Source organism: Prionailurus bengalensis, chromosome C1 (assembly GCF_016509475.1).
Source record: "Prionailurus bengalensis isolate Pbe53 chromosome C1, Fcat_Pben_1.1_paternal_pri, whole genome shotgun sequence".
In the NCBI taxonomy this organism is placed as follows: Eukaryota; Metazoa; Chordata; class Mammalia; order Carnivora; family Felidae; genus Prionailurus; species Prionailurus bengalensis.
Genome location: NC_057345.1, coordinates 222,118,297 through 222,135,711, shown reverse-complemented (window position 1 = coordinate 222,135,711; position 17,415 = coordinate 222,118,297). Strand labels below are relative to the sequence as shown.

At 48.2% G+C, this 17,415-nt stretch overlaps 1 protein-coding gene across 5 annotated transcripts in view; it reads right to left on the bottom strand.

Annotated features, from left to right (window-relative positions):
• Positions 1-17,415, bottom strand: part of SNED1 (sushi, nidogen and EGF like domains 1) — an 87,388-nt gene that overhangs the window by 32,790 nt on the left and 37,183 nt on the right. For all 5 annotated transcript variants that reach the window (XM_043578405.1, XM_043578407.1, XM_043578409.1 and 2 more), the window contains 8 exons: positions 13,722-13,847; positions 13,046-13,150; positions 12,702-12,815; positions 12,022-12,138; positions 6,239-6,355; positions 5,972-6,088; positions 5,698-5,811; positions 5,202-5,375 (listed from right to left, as the gene is read on the bottom strand). In XM_043578405.1, the coding sequence (XP_043434340.1) occupies positions 5,202-5,375; positions 5,698-5,811; positions 5,972-6,088; positions 6,239-6,355; positions 12,022-12,138; positions 12,702-12,815; positions 13,046-13,150; positions 13,722-13,847 (984 nt within the window). The remainder of the gene's footprint in view (positions 1-5,201; positions 5,376-5,697; positions 5,812-5,971; positions 6,089-6,238; positions 6,356-12,021; positions 12,139-12,701; positions 12,816-13,045; positions 13,151-13,721; positions 13,848-17,415) is intronic.

The window sequence follows — 17,415 nt, the reverse complement described above, 5'->3', positions numbered from 1 at the left end:
ATAATAATCTATATCCACTAAACATACTACGTTTCCTGTCATTTTCAGTGGTTTGCCCGCAGGTTAAAGACAACCTTATCAGCTACAAATACTGACATTTTACCTCCCTATTTAGTATTCTCATGACTTTAGTTTCTTTTTCTTTATTGCACTGGCTAATACTTGAAATATAATTTTGATGAGGCTTAGTGACAGTGGGCATCCTCGTCCCCAATTTTAAGAGGAATGTCTATTTAGGATAATGTTTACTTGGGGTTTGAGGAGAAGCATAGTAAAACTGCTTCAGAAGCTAATTTCCTTCCCCCTGTTGGCCGCTCAGTGTGTTTGAGTCAGATCACCAGAAGCACAGCTTTTGAAGTCCAGATCCTACCTCTGTATAACAAGGGTCAGGACAGTCATTGTTCCACAGCTCTCTCGATGTGACCTGTAGTCCTTCCTCTGTAAGGTGTGAAGTCTTATAGCTTGGCTGCACACAGTGTGACCAGTCTGGCTGTGCCCAGCCTAAGCACACCTCTCTGTGGGATGATGCACACTTTGGGCGTTGTGTGGATTCTGCTCCTTCTCTCTTTTAAGCTTTTCCTCCAGTAAATCCTATATATTTTATACCACATGGCACTGCAGGTGTGTGTGTGTGTGTGTGTGTGTGTGTGTGTGTGTGTGTATTATTTTTATCTGGTAAGGAAGTACATTTTGATTCCTTATTTGGTAAGAATTTATTTCATGAATGGGTATAAATTTTGCCAAATGTTTATTATGCACTTATTTAGATACTTACATGCTTTTTCTCCTTCAGTTGGCTAATAGAGCAGGTTTTCCTAATATCGAACTATTCATGGCAACAACCCAGCTTGATAATGGCATGTATAGTCTTCATAGACCATCGAGTTTCTGCATCTATGTCCATATGTTTAACAGACTCATGGCTTACTTTTTCCCACTGTCCATATCTGGTGTTGGCAACGAGATTATACTGGCCTCATAGAACAGGTCGGCACATACGCTTTATATTCTACTCTCCAGAGAGCCTATATAATGATGCAGTGATCTGTTGGTTGGCAATTTGGTAGAATTTACCTATAACATTGTTTGGCCCTGGAGTTTCTTTGTGGGAAAATGCTTTAACTGCTGCTTCAATACCTTTAGACCTTTATAGAATTATGTAGGCTTTCTACATTTCCTTGAGTCCTTTTTGGTAAGTTATATTTTTCTGTGACTATGTCCATTTCCGCTAAGGTTTCAAATTTATTTGTATAGACTGGTTGATAGCATTCTCATTATCTTTTTAATCTCTGTTATATCTGTGGCTATGTAATTTTTTTCATTTATAAGGATTTTTATTTGTGCTCTTTGTTTTTCTTGATCAGTTGATCGAAGTTTGTCCATTTTCATAGGCTTTTCAAAGAACTGATTTTGGTGTTCTCTGTACTTTTGACTTATGTTTCGTTAATTATGGCTCTTGTGTTACCTTTTTCTTTCTACTTTGTTTGCATCATTTGTTGTCCTTTTCCTAACTTCTAAACTCAGACATTTAATTCATTAATTTCTGAACTTTTCTTATTGTGGATTTAAAGCTGTAAATTTCTAGGGGTGCCTGGGTGGCTCAGTCAGTAGAGTGTGTACCTCTTGATCTTGGGGTTGTGGGTTTGAGCCCCCACACTGGGTGTAGAGATTACTTAAAAATAAAATCTTAAAAAAAATAAAGCTGTACATTTCCCCCGAAGCACTGTTTTTGCTACATCACACAAGTTTCTGTATAGAAAATGATCGTTAATATGCACTTAAAATTTGTAACTGTCCACATTTCCTCTACCGATAAGTTAGTTCAAAGTATCTCTAAAAATACCTAAACATGGAGATTTAAAATTTATCTTCTTCTTCTTCTTAGTAACATAATATTTTCTGTGTGTTCAGGGAATGAATTAGTTCAAATTGTTAGCTGTATTATTCAGATCTTCTTTTTGCTTATTGTTTTTTTGGCTTCTTAACCCGAACTAATTGAGGGAGGTGGTTCAAGATTTCCCAGTGTTGAGGTGAATCTGTCAGTTTCCTCGCGCAGTCTGTTAATGTCTGCTTTGTATGTATTGAGACTATTGCATTAGACGCTGGAATGTTTATAACGATCTTCTTGGTGAATTGAACCAATTATTGGAGGAGACCCTCTCGTTCTTAATGATGCTTTCCGTCTGACAGTCTATTGTGGCTGATAGTAGTGTAACTAAACCAGCTTTATTTCTGTATGTGTATTTACGTGACATTTTTTCCATACTTGTACTTTGTTGTTGTTCTTCTGATTTAGGAGTGTCTCATCTACGAAAGTATAGCTTGTTTCGTTTTGTTCTGGAAAAGATCTGGCAATCTCTTACATGGCAAATTTAGCTCATTCGTATTGACTTGTATTTTTTCTATCATGATCTTAGCTGTCACTTTTTTCTTCTTTTTTTTTCTATCTCCTTTTAGATAGTGACAGACTTTACTATAGTATGTGATAATTCTCCCTTCTCCTATTGCTTACAGAATATTCTAGGTTTATCTTACTATTTGAATAACTACCCCCCCACCCCCCAATACTCTTTTTTGGTCAGCCTCTGAAGCTGTTTTTGTAAGAGGATATTTTTTATTATGCCCTCACATTTGAATAATTTGACTAGATAAAAATTTTTAGGTCTTAAGTTTATTTATGTCAATATTTATCTTGTGGTATTTGCTGAGCTTCTTGGATTTGTGGGTCGACATATTTCTTCATTTTTAGAAAATACTCAGTCATTCTCTCTTCAAATATTTCTTTTGCCTCTTCTGCCCTCTCTTTCTGGGACTCCCAATTGTGTGCCTGTTTGCTCGATATTTCCAAATCAGAGATTTCTTATGCTCTGTTGTTTTTTTAAAAATTCATTTATTGGTGGCTCAGTCAGTTAAGCGTCTGACTTCGGCTCAGGTCATGATCGTGGGGTTCATGAGTTCGAGCCCCGCGCCGGGCTCTGTGCTGACAGCTGGAGCCTGGAGCTGCTTCAGAATCCGTGTCTCCCTCTCTCTGCCCCTCCCCTGCTCGTGCTCTTGTCTCTCTCAAAAATAGATAAGCATTAAAAAATGCTGAAAATTCACTCATAAGTAATTCACAGTTCATTTTTTCCTCTGATCTTTAGTTTTAATCATTTTGTTGACTTGTCCTTGAGGTCCGTGATTTTCTTCCGTTGTATCCATCCTATGGGGGAGCGTATCCAATCAGTCTTCACTTTAGATGTTGCACTTTTAATTTTGTTACTTTGAGAAGTTTTCTTTATTCTGCTCAAATGTGCTGTTCTCTCACTCTTTTGCTTCTCTTGAACGTATTTATAATGGCTTTTTTAAAGTCCTTGCTGCTAACGCAGACGTGTGGGTCATCCGCAGGCCTGTTTCTTCTTGAGATGATACGTCATAATCTCTTGCTTCTTACACATACTGTGTACAAGACCAGAGAGCCCGAAGCAGAAAATACCTACCCTGTACCAAGCATGGGCTTGCTCCACTCTGCACTGGGCAGCTAGGCTGAGGAGCTGATCTCTGATATCATCAGGAAGTGAGCTGGGCTGGGCCTGGTGCACTGTGCTCGTTAGTGCCAGTCCCCGATTGGCTTTAGATGCTTGAGGGTTGGGACAGGCCTCTCCCTCCGGCTAGACTGGAGACCTCAGCCTTGGGAGAGTATGAGATCTCTCTTTGCTTTCCAGACCAGCTCCTGGCTTCCCGTGCACTTCGTAAAAGTGCCGTCGGGGAGAACTGGCGGGTGCCGAGCACTTGCCCTGCATCTGCGACCCCTGATGCCAGCCCATCATGCTTGCTCACGTAGTCATTATTTTAAGGATTTTTTCTGTTTGTCTCTGATAATCTTAAATTTGGCTGTAATGCGCTAATGTCCCTCTTTTCTCCTGTTTGATGTTCCAGGCCCGTCAGGCCGTGGGGCTCACCTGTCATTCTGGAAACTGAGCTCCACAGTTGGTCAAACGTTTCCTTGCGTTTTTATTTTTCTCTCATCTTGCACTCCCGCTGCCTCAGTGCTGGCACATCTGCTTCCACCCTCCACAGCGCCTGCATTTTCTCTCTGATCTACACACGCCTCCCTGCTCCTCTGGGGGAGAATTCCTCAAATGGACCTATCAACTCATTAACTTCATCTGTATCCATTTGTAAATTGTGACTGTTGTTTCAACTATTAGGGTTCTTCAGTCTTCTTTTTTCCACTTTCTTTTGTGAAAAATGATTTATCGACCCTGTTTTTTTACGACCAGTGGCCATGTTCTCTTCTGTATATCTGCCATGCCTATTTCTATGCTCGTCCACCTTCTTTCTTCTGCTCCTAAATATTTGTCTGGACTTTATTGCTGTTATTGTTGGAGAGGGGTGTTCTCCCAGACAGTAACCACCAGCCCCGTGCGCTTGGAAGGATAGGAGGAAAGCATAGACACGTGGGGCTAGGCAGCCCCATCCATCCTCCAGAATTCTTCACCTGTGTGGGGTCGCACGGCATGGGCTTTGCAGAGTGCTGGGAGAGAGCGGCACTGTGTGCCGCCCCCGCCCCCCCCCCCCCCCCCCCCCCCCCGCCCCATCTCTGGGTGCTGTCATGGTCCCTGAGCTACTTTGTTTAAAATTCCTTGCTTTGTGAAGATGTGTTAACATCACACAGATTTTCTGATGGGCGGAGTTAGGGATGCAGTGGAATACACATGCAGTTGTGTAAGTGACCCCATGCCTGCAGGGGCGTCAGGTAGACGGGGGCCGCCCCAGGCCATGCACCTGGCACACTCTGGGAGCCTGGAGGTGACGCTGTCTGGAGCGGACCTCCTCCAACAGCTGTGGGTGTCCTGGGGGCCTTGTTCAAAGGAGGGTCTGCTTCCAGGGGGGAGGCCAGGGCCAGAGGCAGGAGATAGGCCCTGAATCCCCCATCTGCCCTTGAGAACCCTGCCCTGGGGCCACCTCCTGGTCTGAGCTGCTTCATCTGCACAGTAGGCATATGAGTTGGACACCTCGCTCTGAGGACAGGGAGGCCCTTAGTGAACAGTCATCAGCGCCTCCACCAGGGTAGTGACCTGACTTTGCAGGGAGGAAGGGGAGGACCAGGGTCAGAGCTGTGGCTCCTGTGCTCCTCTGGGTGGCCCCGATGAGAGGGTTGTGGACCTCACCGGTTGAGCCCACCCACCCGCCCACCCTGCCCCGGAGGGCCTGCGGATCACCGTGGCACTGTGGAGGTTCGCTCCAGACGCCCTGTGGCTGGCAGACTCGGACGTGGTTGGGGGAGCTCAGGCTGTAGCCGTGGTCACACTTGTACAGGGCCACCGAGCCCAGCCGAGTGCCGTTAAAACGCAGCGTGGCATGCTTCACCTCCGCTGGGGGGCCGCAGTCCACCTCTGTAAGGACACAGCGGCCCTGTCCTGCACTGAGATTCGTCTGCCGGAGGCCTCTCCGCCGGCTTTGGCCTCTGCCCCACCGGGCCTCAGGGCCTGGGACCCTTCTCCCCTCCCCTCTGCCCTCTGCCCCGCCACTCTGCCCTCTGCCCCGCTGGGCCACAGGGCCTAGGACCCTTCTCCCTGCACAGCCCTTCCGGGTGGAAGTGCCTTGACTTCCAGGGCTGGCTGCCCGTCGGATTTTCCTTCTTCCCCCTCCCCTCCTCTGCTCTTTCGGGATTAGGAAGAGATCCCGTCCCTCCACCCCAACCCCCAGCCCTCTCACCCGCCTGGCACCGGCGTCCCATGTACCCTGCTCGGCAGCGGCAGGAGAAGTCTGTGCCTAGGTCCTCACAGGTACCCCCGTTCGAGCAGGGGCTCCGGAAGCAGGGGGACGGGGCTGCAAGGACACAAGGGGTCACCATCACTGGGACCTCCCCGACGGCCTCTAGGCTCCACGGGAGCTCTGCCTCCCACTCCTCCAGAGCGGGGCCACCCCTGCCCACTGGGAGGACATGCTGCCCCAGGTGCCCTGGCCCGCTGGCCTCTACCCGCCTTACCTATCTCGCAGTGCCGCCCGGAGAAGCCTGGGGGACAGTCGCACTTGTATTTGCCGATGTAGTGAAAGCAGGTGCCGCCATTGTGACAGGGGCCCGAGGCACATGAGTCTGGCTTCCCTGGAAACAAAGGGGCCCCATCAGAGTCGGGTGTCGGGTGTCCTGCACCCACCGCCCAGCGCCCCTCCCCTGCCCCTCCCACACCCCAGAGCTGGTGGGCCTTGGGCCCCCCCAGCCCTTCCAGGCTGACTCCAGCTGGCAGGAGCGCACCGATCTCGCAGTGCCTCCCGGTGAAGCGGTACGGGCAGCTGCAGTGGTATTCGCTGCCTGCCTCCTTGCACGTGCCCCCGTTCCGGCAGGGCCCCGAGCTGCACAGGCGTGGCCGGGCTGCGTGGGGTGGGGGAGAGAGAGAGACACACACACACACAGAAGTGGGTGCACAGGGGTCAGCCTCCAGCCCTGCGGCACCCATGATACCCTGCTTACCTCTTCTTGGCCTGCGGGCCCCAGGGGCCCAGAAGGCCCAGGCCCTTGGGGGCCCCCTGCCCACCCTTCCTCTCTCTCTGCCCAGGTTCTGGGGCCCACTGGGCCCTTCCTGGTGGAGACCTGGCCCCACAGTGCAGCAGACACTGCAGCCCTGCTTCCTGCACGGCAGGTGAGTGACAGCCAGCAAGGAGCCCGGTTGCAGCTGATACGACACTGGGATCCACAGCAGTCCATTTTTTTTTAATTTCTTTTTTTTTTTAATTTAAATTTTAGTTAGTTAAGGTACAGTGCAATATTGGTTTCATGAGGAGAATTCAGTGATTCATCCCTTTGTACCACATCCAGGACTCATCCCAAGTGGTCTCCTAATGCCCATCAGCCATCTAGCCCCTCCCCCCACCCTCCTCCTCCATAACCCTCAGTCTGTTCTCTATCGTTAAGAGTCTCTTATGGTTGACTCTTAAATACAGACAACAGACTGAGGGTGGATGGGGGGGTGGGGGAGAGGGGAGATGGGTGATGGGCATCGAGGGGGGCACTTGTTGGGATGAGCACTGGGTGTTGTATGTAAGCGATGAACCACGGGAATCTACTCCAAAAACCAAGAGTACACTTTACACGCTGTATGCTAGCCAATTTGACAATAAATTATATTGCAAAAAAAAAAGGGTCTCTTATGGTTCATTTCCCTCTTTTCTCTTCCCCCCACTTCCCCTGTGTTCATCTGTTTCTAAAATTCCACATAGGATTGAAAGCATATGATATTTGTCTTTCTCTGATTGACTTATTTCACTTAGCATAATACCATCTAGATCCATCCACATTGTTGCAAAGGGCAAGATTTCATTCTTTTTGATGGCTGGGTAATGTTCTATTGTGTATGTGTATATATATCACATGTTCTTCATCCGTTTGTCAATGGACATTTGCATTCTTTCTATAGTTCGATTCTTTCTATTGGCTAATGTTGATAATGCTGATGTAAAACACTGGGGTGCATGCACCCCTTCAAATTCGTATTCGTGTATCCTTTGGGTAAGTACCTAATAGTGTAATTGCTAGGTTGTAGGGTAGTTCTAGTTTTAGTTTTTTGAGGAACTCCACATTGTTTTCCAGAGTGGCTGCACCAGTTTGCGTTCCCACCAGCAGTGCAAGAGGGTTTCCCTTTCGCTGCATCCTCACCAACACCTGTTGTTTTTTGTGTTGTTAATTTTAGCCATTCTTACAGGTGTGAGGTGGTATCTCATTGTGGTTTTGATTTGTATTTCCCTGACGATGAGTGATGTTGAGCATCTTTTCACGTGTCTGTTGGCCATCCGGATGTCTTCTTTGGGAAAGTGTCTGTTCATGTCTTCTGCCCATTTCTTTTTTTTTTTTTTATACATTTTTTTTTCAACGTTTATTTATTTTTGGGACAGAGAGGGACAGAGCATGAACGGGGGAGGGGCAGAGAGAGAGGGAGACACAGAATCGGAAACAGGCTCCAGGCTCTGAGCCATCAGCCCAGAGCCTGACGCGGGGCTCGAACTCCTGGACCGAGAGATCGTGACCTGGCTGAAGTCGGACGCTTAACCGACTGCGCCACCCAGGCGCCCCTGCCCATTTCTTAACTGGGTTGTTTTTTGGGTGTTGAGTTTGAAGTTCTTTATAGATTTTGGATATTAACCCTTTATCAGATACGTCATTTGTAAATATATTCCCCCATTCCACAGGCTGCCTTTTAGTTTTGTTGAGTGTTTCCTTTGCTGTGCAGAAGCTTTTTATCTTGACCAGGTTCCAACAGTTCATGTTTCCTTTTGTTTCCCTTGCCTCTGGTGATGTGCCTAGCAAGAACTTGCTCTGGCCAAGGTCAAAGAGGTTGCTGCCTGTGTTCTCCTCTAGGATTTTGATGGTTTTCTGTCTCACATTTAGGTCTTTCATCCACTTTGAATTTATTTTTGTGTATGGTGTAAAAAAGTGGTCCAGTTTCATTCTTCCGTGTGTCACTGTCCAGTTTTCCCAACACCATTTGTTGAAGAGACTGTCTTTTTCCCATTGGATATTCTTTCCTGCTTTGTCGAAGATGAGTTAACCATACAGTTGTGGATCCATACTCTGTTCCGTTGATCTGTGTGTCTGTTTTTATGCCAGTACCATACTGTCTTGATGACTACAGCTTTGTAATACAGCAATTATAATGCTTCTAGCTTTGTTTTTCTTTTTCAGAATTGCTTTGCCTATTCGGCTCTTTGGTTCCATGCAAATTTTAGGATTGTTTGTTCTAGCTCTGCAAAAAATGCTGAGGGTATTTTGACAGGGATTGCATTAAATGTGTAGATTGCTTTGGGTAGTATAGACATTTTAACAATGTTTGTTCTTCTAATCCATAAGCATGGAATACTTTCCCATTTCTTTGTGTCTTCTTCAATTCCCTTCATAAGTGTCCTATAGTTTTCAGGGTATGGATCTTTTACCTTCTCGGTTAGGTTTACTCCTATGTGTCTAATTGGTTTTGGTGCAATTATAAATAGGATCAAGTTCATGATTTCTTTTTCTGCTGCTTTGCTAATTGGTGTATAGAAACGCAACCAATCTCTGTCGATTTTATATCCTGCAGCTTTGCTGAATTCATGTATTAGTTCTAGCAATTTTTTGATAGTCTTTCGAGTTTTCTACATAGAGTGTCATGTCATCTGCAAAATAGTGAAAGTTTGATTTCTTCCTTGCTGATTTGGATGCCTTTTGTTTCTTTCTGTTGTCTGATTGCTGAGGCGCAGCTTTCCAGTACAATGTTAAATAGTGATGGTGAGACTGGACAACCCTGTCTTGTTCCTGGCGGAACAAGTAGGGGAAAGGCTCTCAGTTGTTCCCCACCGAGGATGATATTATCTGTGGGTCTTTTGTATGTGGCCTTTATGGTGTTTGAGGTATATTCCTTTTCTCCCTCCTTTGTTGAGAGTTTTTATCAAGAATGGAGGCTATGTTTTGTCAGATGCTTTTTCTGCATCTATTGACAGGATCATAGGGTTCTTACCCTTTCTTTTATTAACGTGGTGTATCGTGTTGCACCAACATGATATTTGTAGATATTGCACCAACGCTGCAGCCCAGGAATAAATCCCATTTGATCATGGTGAATAATTCTTTTAATGTACTGTTAAATTCAGTTTGCCAGTATCTTGTTGAGAATTTTTGCATCCATCGTCATCAGAAATATTGGCCTATAATTCTCCTTTTTAGTGGAGTCTTTGGTTTTGGAATCAAGGTAATACTGGCTTCGTGGAATGAGTTTGGAGGCTTTCCTTCCATTTGTATTTTTTGGAACAGTTTGTGAAGAGTAGGTATTAATTCTTCTTTAAGTGTCTGTTAGTGGGACGGCTGGGTGGGTCAGTTGGTTAAGTGTCCGACTTCGGCTCAGGTCATGATCTCGTGGTTTGTGGGTTTGAGCCCGTGTCTGGCTCTGTGCTGACAGCTCAGAGCCTGGAGCCTGCTTCGGATTCTGTGTCTCCTTCTCCCTCTCAAAAATAAATACACATTAAAATACTTTAAATGTCTAGTAAAATTCCCTGGGAAGCCATCTAGCCCAGGAGTTTTGTTTGTTTGGAGATTTTTTGTTTGTTTGTTTGGAGATTTTTGATTATAGATTCAATTTCTTTGCTGGTTATGGGCCTGTTCAAATATTCCATTTCTTCTTGTTTGAGTTTTAGTAGTTGTGAGTTTCTAGGAATTTGTCCATTTCTTCCAGATTGCCCAGTTTGTTGGCATATCATTTTTCACAGTATTCTTTTATAATTGTTTGTATTTCTGTGGTGTTGGTTGTAATCTCTCCCCTTTCATTCATGATTTTATCTATTTGGGTCCAGTCTGGACAGGGGTTTATTAACTTTGTTTATTCTTTCAGAGAACCAGCTCTTGGTTTCATTGATCTGTTCTACTGTTTTGTTTGTTTCTATATTGTTTACTTCTGCTCTAATCTTTATTATTTCCCTTCTTCTGCTGGCTGTGGGCTTTATTTGCTCCTCCTTTTCTAGTTCCTCTAGGTGTAAGTTTTGCTTGTGTATTTGGAACCTTTCTCACTTCTTGAGATAGGCCTGAATCACAGCAGTCCATTTTGGTTTTTGTTTTCTGTGCCTGTTCCGGCACGGACGCATGTTCTCTGGGTCCCAACAGCTTCCCAGGGCCCCGAGGGGCTCACGTGCCCATGCCTGCGCTTGAGGCGTCCACGATTTATAGATGTGAATCGAATGGCACGTCGGTCTCTCCACCCTGAGGAATGGCACCTTCGCAGGCCCCGGGAGGAGTTAGAGCCTCAGCTTCCTTCACTTTTTTGGGAAAAGTGTGCAGCAGGAAGGGGGCCTGCCCGCCGCACTCAGGCTTCTCTCCCCACCACCCCACACCTTGCCCGGCCTCACAGGCTGCATGCCCAGATTCCAGCCACCCACCCCTGAGAGCAGCCACCCCGCAACCCCACCTTGGGGCGCCTTTGTCAAAGGCACAGGACCTCAACTGCACGTGCAGAGGGCCGAGCCCGGGGGCTTCTCTTTGGAAATTCCCTCCTCCTCCTACGGGGTGGCCAAAGCTGTGGGGGCTCCCTGGGTCAGAGTGGCAAGGGCGCTCTGCCCTCGGGGCCCCCTTGGGAGCGGAAGAGACTTCCAGGTAAAGCCACCGAGGCCTCTGTTCGGACAGTTGAGGGCAGCAGGAGGCCTAGAGGGCTGTGTGTGGCCCAAGCACTGAGCACCGGGACAGAGGCCCCGGGCCGGCCCGGCTCTGACCGAGGGGTGCCGCTGTACAGCCCTGAGCTTGGCTTCTGCCTGCACGGAAAGGACGGTCCAGGTTGGGCACGGGTGAGGACAGCGATGCCTGCCACGTTCTTTTGTGTTTGTTGATTGTGAGGGAGAAAGAGAACGAGCAGGGGAGAGGGCCAGAGAGGATCCCAAGCAGGCTCCGTGCCGCCAGCACAGAGCCCAACATGGGGCTTGAACTCATGAACCGTGATCTCATGGCCTGAGCCGAAATCAAGAGTCCCACACTCAACCGACTGAGCCACCCAGGTGTCCCACCCACCACGTTCTTAGACAACTCTTATGTGTTCTTATGCGCTCTTAAGTGGCTGTATGTTGACATTTCCCAGGTTCAGTTAGATTTAATAAAGTCCTAATTAAATTGAAAAATCAAGGATTCTAAAATCCATTCAAAAAATGCTGAGCAGGAAATGAAGCCTATTCCGAGGAAAACCAAGGGAGTGGCCAGGAGGCCACAGAGTAGAACTATGAACCAAATAAGCAACACTTGGGTGGGGAGATGGTGCTGGCATGAAACACTGAGCGTGAGTGACCAAGATGATTCAGGGTGAGCAGGGCCTCTGTGCCATGTCCTGCCCTCCGGCCCCTCCCCCTCCTCCTATCCCCTGCCCTCTGGCCCCTCCCCCGCCCTCCTATCCCCTGCCCTCCGGCCCCTCCCCCACCCACCTATCTCCTGCCCTCCCACCCCTCCCCTGCCTTCCTATCCCCTGCCCTCCCATCCCTCCCCTTTCCTCCTCACCCTGCCCTTCCACCCCTCCCCTGCCCTCCTATCCCTGCCCTCCCCACCTTTCTCGCAGTGCCTGCCATGGAACCCTCGGGGGCACTCGCAAGTGTAGGAGTCCTCGTGGGCGTCACAGGAGCCTCCGTTGAAGCAGGGGTCCGAGTCACAGGGTGATGGCAGTGCTGGGGGGACAGAGGGTGGTCACCCTGACTTCCCAGCTGGAACCGAGGCCACTTAAAATACACAATTTGTGGGATTGTGGGGTGGGGGGTCTTAATTCTTTACACCAGCCTCTAAGGCCCTTCCCTGGAAATTCTTTTATTCTCAAATTTTCCAGAATTCATCCTACCTCTTGTATGAGCTAGGAAGAGTTGTGGTACGTAGATGTTTCTGTACGAGCACCACCATCGTCATCACGTGTAATTATATGTTACGTAAGTCAGCCATGACTTCTCCGTATACCAACACACACACAGGAGTAAGTATTTAATCACACATACTGACTTCGGCTCGTGTGAAAGATTTTCATAGCCGAGCCAGGGGCTCAGGGAAGAGCTCGCAAGCATCTAGACATGACTTTCAGCTGTGAACTTCTGTGTCCAGCTGTGACACGGTAGGGGGTGGCGTCACACACAGGGCCTCCGGTGGCCTGTAGGGAAGCCCCGGCCTCCGCTTGCTGTGCCCCCACTCCTCCTCCTAACGCCGCCCCCCCCCCCCCGTGCCGCTAGCCCCGCCCCCAGCTCACAGTGGCTGACGTTGTGGTCAGTGTGGCAGACGCAAAGGTAGCTCCCCCCGTACTCCATGCAGTAGCCCCCGTCCGGGCACTGCGTGTTCATGTTGCAGGGCGTGGCTGTGACTTCTGCAGGGAAGGAAGAGGCCCGTGTGTTTCCCTGGGGACTTGGAGTCCTCGGGAAGGAGCAGGTGGCCAGCCCCACACCCTGGGGTGGGAGCGGGGGATCACGGGACCCCTGGTTAAGGGTCTGGGTCTATGCTGTGGGCCCAGACCCAAGCCACCACCTATCCTCCGGTTTGGGGGGCTTTTAGGGGCAAGGCGGAAAGGGTGCCCCCGCCACAGCCCTGGGCACTTACCAAATTCACAGAGGAGCCCAAAGAACCCTGGGGGACACTGGCAGAGGGTGGTGTTGGCCTCTAGGCATCTGCCACCATTGCGGCATCCACAGTGCTCAGGGGTTCCTGCCGTAGACGAAGGGAGGGAAAAGCCTCCGATGTGGGAGTGCTGGAAGGCAGAGGCCTCCCCTGCACCTGCCTCCCTCCTGCGCCTGAGCCTCCCCTGCACCTGACAACACCTGTGCACCTGACTCTCTCCTAAGCCTGACCCTCCCCTGCGCCTGACTCCCTCCTGCTCTTGACCCTCCCCCCTCCCCTGCACCTCACCCTCCCCTGAGCCTGACCCTCTCCTGCACCTGACTCCCTCCTGCGCCTGACACACCTGGGCAACTGACTCTCTCCTAAGCCTGACCTACCCCTGCACTTGACTCCCCCTGCTCCTGACCCTCCCCTGCGCCTGACCCGCTCCTGCTCCTGACCCCCTCCTACGCCTGACCCTCCCCTGTTCCCATGAGTGCTGCTGTGTACACACACACTCTCTCTCTCTCTCTCTCTCTCTCTCTCTCCCCCCCCCCTCTTTCCCTCCCCCCACCCCCTCGTGGGTGTTTGCATGCACACTTACCTGACTCCCTGCATACACTACCACAGGAGGACCTTGCCCTGAACCACAGCCCCGGCAGCCCCAGCCCAGACTCACTCTCCCTGCAGTCGAGGCCAGTGAAGCCCTGGGGGCATTCGCACACGTAGCCCTCCTCTGCATCCACACAGGTGCCCCCGTTCTGGCAAGGGGCTGAGAGGCAGGGGTCGGGCACTGGGTGGCTTCCTGCAAGAAAGACAGAGGTCACCAGAGGCCACACGGAGAGCACGGGGCGGGGTGGGGTGGGGTGGGGAGTGAGGCCAAGGGCCTCCTTGCTGGGGCCCCACAGCGCTCAGGTCTCAGTGCAAGTGGGATTTGAGTCTGAGGCTCGCTTTCCGGAAACTGCTTTCTAGCTGCCTGTCACCGTCTGAGCCCCCTCTGTGGGGAGCAGAAGGGGAAGCAAGAGTAAGCGCCCCATGGTGTGCACAGCTAAGGCCAGAGGCTCTAAACAAATGTTTCTAATCACACATTTCTGCTAGTAACATGGTTGGGATTTTCCACATACAGTTTTTGTTGATTTCTAGTTTAACTACTGTAATCAGAGAACACAGTCCTTTCCAACTGACTGAACTTTATTTTTTTTTAATTTTTGTTTCAATTTTAGTTGACAAGCAGTGCAATATTTGTTTCGGGAGTAGAACCTAGTGATTCATCCCTTGCATATGACACCCAGTGCTTATTCAAGTGCCCTCCTTAGTACCCATCTGCCATCTCCCCACCCATCTCCTTCCATCAGCCCTCAGTTTGTTCTCTATCGTTAAGAGTCTGTTGTGGTTTGTTTCCCTCTCTTCTCTTCCCCCCCTCTTCCTGTACATTCATCTGTTTTGTTTCTTAAATTCCAGATGAGTGAAATCACTTGGTATTTGTCTTTCTCTGATTGACTTATTTCACTTAACGCAATACACTCTTGCTCCATCCGTGTCTTTGCAAATGGCAAGATTTCCTTCTTTTTGATGGCTAAGTAATATTCCATTGTCTACATATACCATATCTTCTTTACCTAGTCATCAGTCGATGGACATTTGGGCTCTCTCCATAGCTTGGATATTGTTGATAGTGCCGCTATAAACATTGGGGTACATGTGCCCCTTCCAATCAGCATTTTTGTATCCTTTGGGCAAATACGTAGTAGTGCGATTGCTGGATTATGGGGTGGGGTTTATTTTGTGTCCTACGGGATGGTCTGTCATAGTGAGTGCTCCATGAGCACTTGGAAAGGATGTGGGGGTTTGTAAATGTCACTTAGGTCAGGTGGTCCGACGGTGCTATTCACATCTTTGAGGTCCATACTGATTTCTGTGAATCACTGAGAGTGGCGTATTGGAGCCACCCCGGTAGTTATGGATCTATTTCTCCTTGCTTTCGCTTCCTTTGTCCTGATACGTGTTCAGCGTTCACGGGTGCAAGTACATTACAGATGCTCTGCCTTTTTGATGGGTTGACACCTTTGGCATAAAAGAGCCATCTGTCTCCGGCAGTATTCCTTACTCTAGAGTTTAATCTGTTTGATATGGAGATAGCCACTCCAGCTTCTCTCGATCAGTGTTTGCCAACCTGTTCCTTTTCGTTGTTTAGATGTTTGATTTCTTCGTGTGGTTCAGAATTTATCTTTTTAGTAACATATGGTACAGTTGGCTTTTGCTCGACGTAGACTTTTAACACACGTACAGATCTGTGTTGCCCCCACCACAATGAGGACACTGAGCACTCCGTCATCTCAAGTGCTTCCTTGTTCTATCTTTTCAGGGTCACAGACTCCCTCCCTTCCTGAGCCCCTGGCAACTACTGATCTGTTCATCACCACAGTTTCGTCTAAGAATGAGAGAAGTGGAAGATTACGTATGAACAGTATGTGATCTTTTGAGACTGGCATCTTTCACTCAGCATCAGGCCTCCAAGATCTGTCTCAGTTGTATGATCAGCAATCATGTATTCCATGAACGGGGAAGGACATTTGGATTCCTAGGTTTTTGTGATTATAAATAGACACACTATGAACATTTGTGTATTTTGTGTGAACATAGTTGTTATTTCTTTAGGGTTAATAGCTAGGAATGGGATTGCTGGGTCATATTATAAGTGCACGTTTAACTTTATGAAACACTGCGAGGCTGTTTCCACAGTGGCTAAACCATTTGGCATCACCACCCAACATACGCAGGAGTTCCTATAGTTCTGTGTCCTCACCAGTCAGCACTTCTTCTCGTAGCCATTCTCATAGCTTTGTGGTGGTACCTCATCGTGGCTTTAATTTGCAATTCGCCAATGGCTAATGATAATGACAGATCACCACGTTTGTTCATGTGCTTCTTTGCCTTCTGGGCATCCTTTATGGTTAAATGTCTTGTTCAGGTCTTTTGCCCATTTTGTGATTGGTTGGCTGTTTGGTCACAGTTGAGCATGGAGAGTTCTTTATGTGTTCCAGACACCACTCCTTTGTCAGACAGGACTTCTTGAAGCATGCAGCTTGTCTCCTCATTCTCTGGACCGTGTCTTTCACAGAGAAGTGTGTTTCATTCTGATGAAGACCACTGTTTCTGTCTTTCTCTGCTGGGATACGCTTTTGCTGTCTTACCTAAGAACCTTCATCTAACCCTAGGTCACAGAGATTTTTGTCCTATGTTTTCTTCTAGGAATATAATGGTTTCAGGTTTTCCATTCAGGTCTATGATTCATTCTGACCTAATCTTGTATAAGGTGTGAGGTTGAAGCTGAAGTTCATTTTTTGCACAAGAATGTCTAATTGTTCCGATACCGTGTGTTGAAAAGATAATCCTTTCTCCACTGAATTGCTTTCATACCTTTTAAAAAGCTTGGCCATATATGTGTGGGTCTTCTTCTGGATCCTGTCTTCCATTCCAGGGATGTATGTGTCAATCCCTTTGCCAATACCACAGGGTCTTAATCACTGTAGCTTTATAGTTAAGTCTTAACACTAGGTAGTGTGATTCTTCAACATTTATTCTTTTCCAAAATTGTTTTGGCTGTCTTAATTCCTTTGTCTTTTCATATAAATTTTAGGACCAGCTTATGCATAGCTACAAAACTCTGCTGAGACTTTGGTTGGAATCATGTTAAATCTATAGATCACCTTGGGGAGGACTGACATATTTACTATGTTGAGTCTCCCAATCCATGAACATGGGATGTCCCTCCATTTCCTTAGATCGTCAGTTTCTCTCACCAGAATTTTGTGGTGTTCAGCATACAAGTCCTGTACGTGTTTTGTCAGATTTATGCCTAAGTCTTTCAATTTGGGAGGAGCTATTATAAATGGTATTGTTTTTAACGTTTTCGATCGGATTGCCCAACTTAAGGCGCTCTGGAATTCAGAAGTGATTATGGGGTTGCTGAACCCAGATCCCCCTCTCTGCAATCTCCCCATAGTTCCCAGTGCTCTGGGGCGACCCCTGAGTCCTCTGGCAAGAAATCTGGGCTTTTACTGACCCCATTCTGCTACTTCCATCCTGTGAGTGCGCTCTCAAGTCTGGGCCAAGTGGTGGGTGGACAGAGAAAAAGAAAAGCAATGGAAGTTGCCCATCCTTGTGGAGTCATAGGACCTCCAGGTGGAGAGGAAGTGTCCTCCTGTCAGTTTGGACCCCTGAGGGACCCCCGCCCCCGCCCATTGCTGCCGTTGTTGGCCCTGCTTCTCGTGCCCGACTAGTGGCTACTCCTGGAGCTCTTTCTGTCCATCTGATGCTCACTTGTGGCCTGGGAGATGCTTTGAGTCCAGGCAGGGGAGGCACCAGAGGAA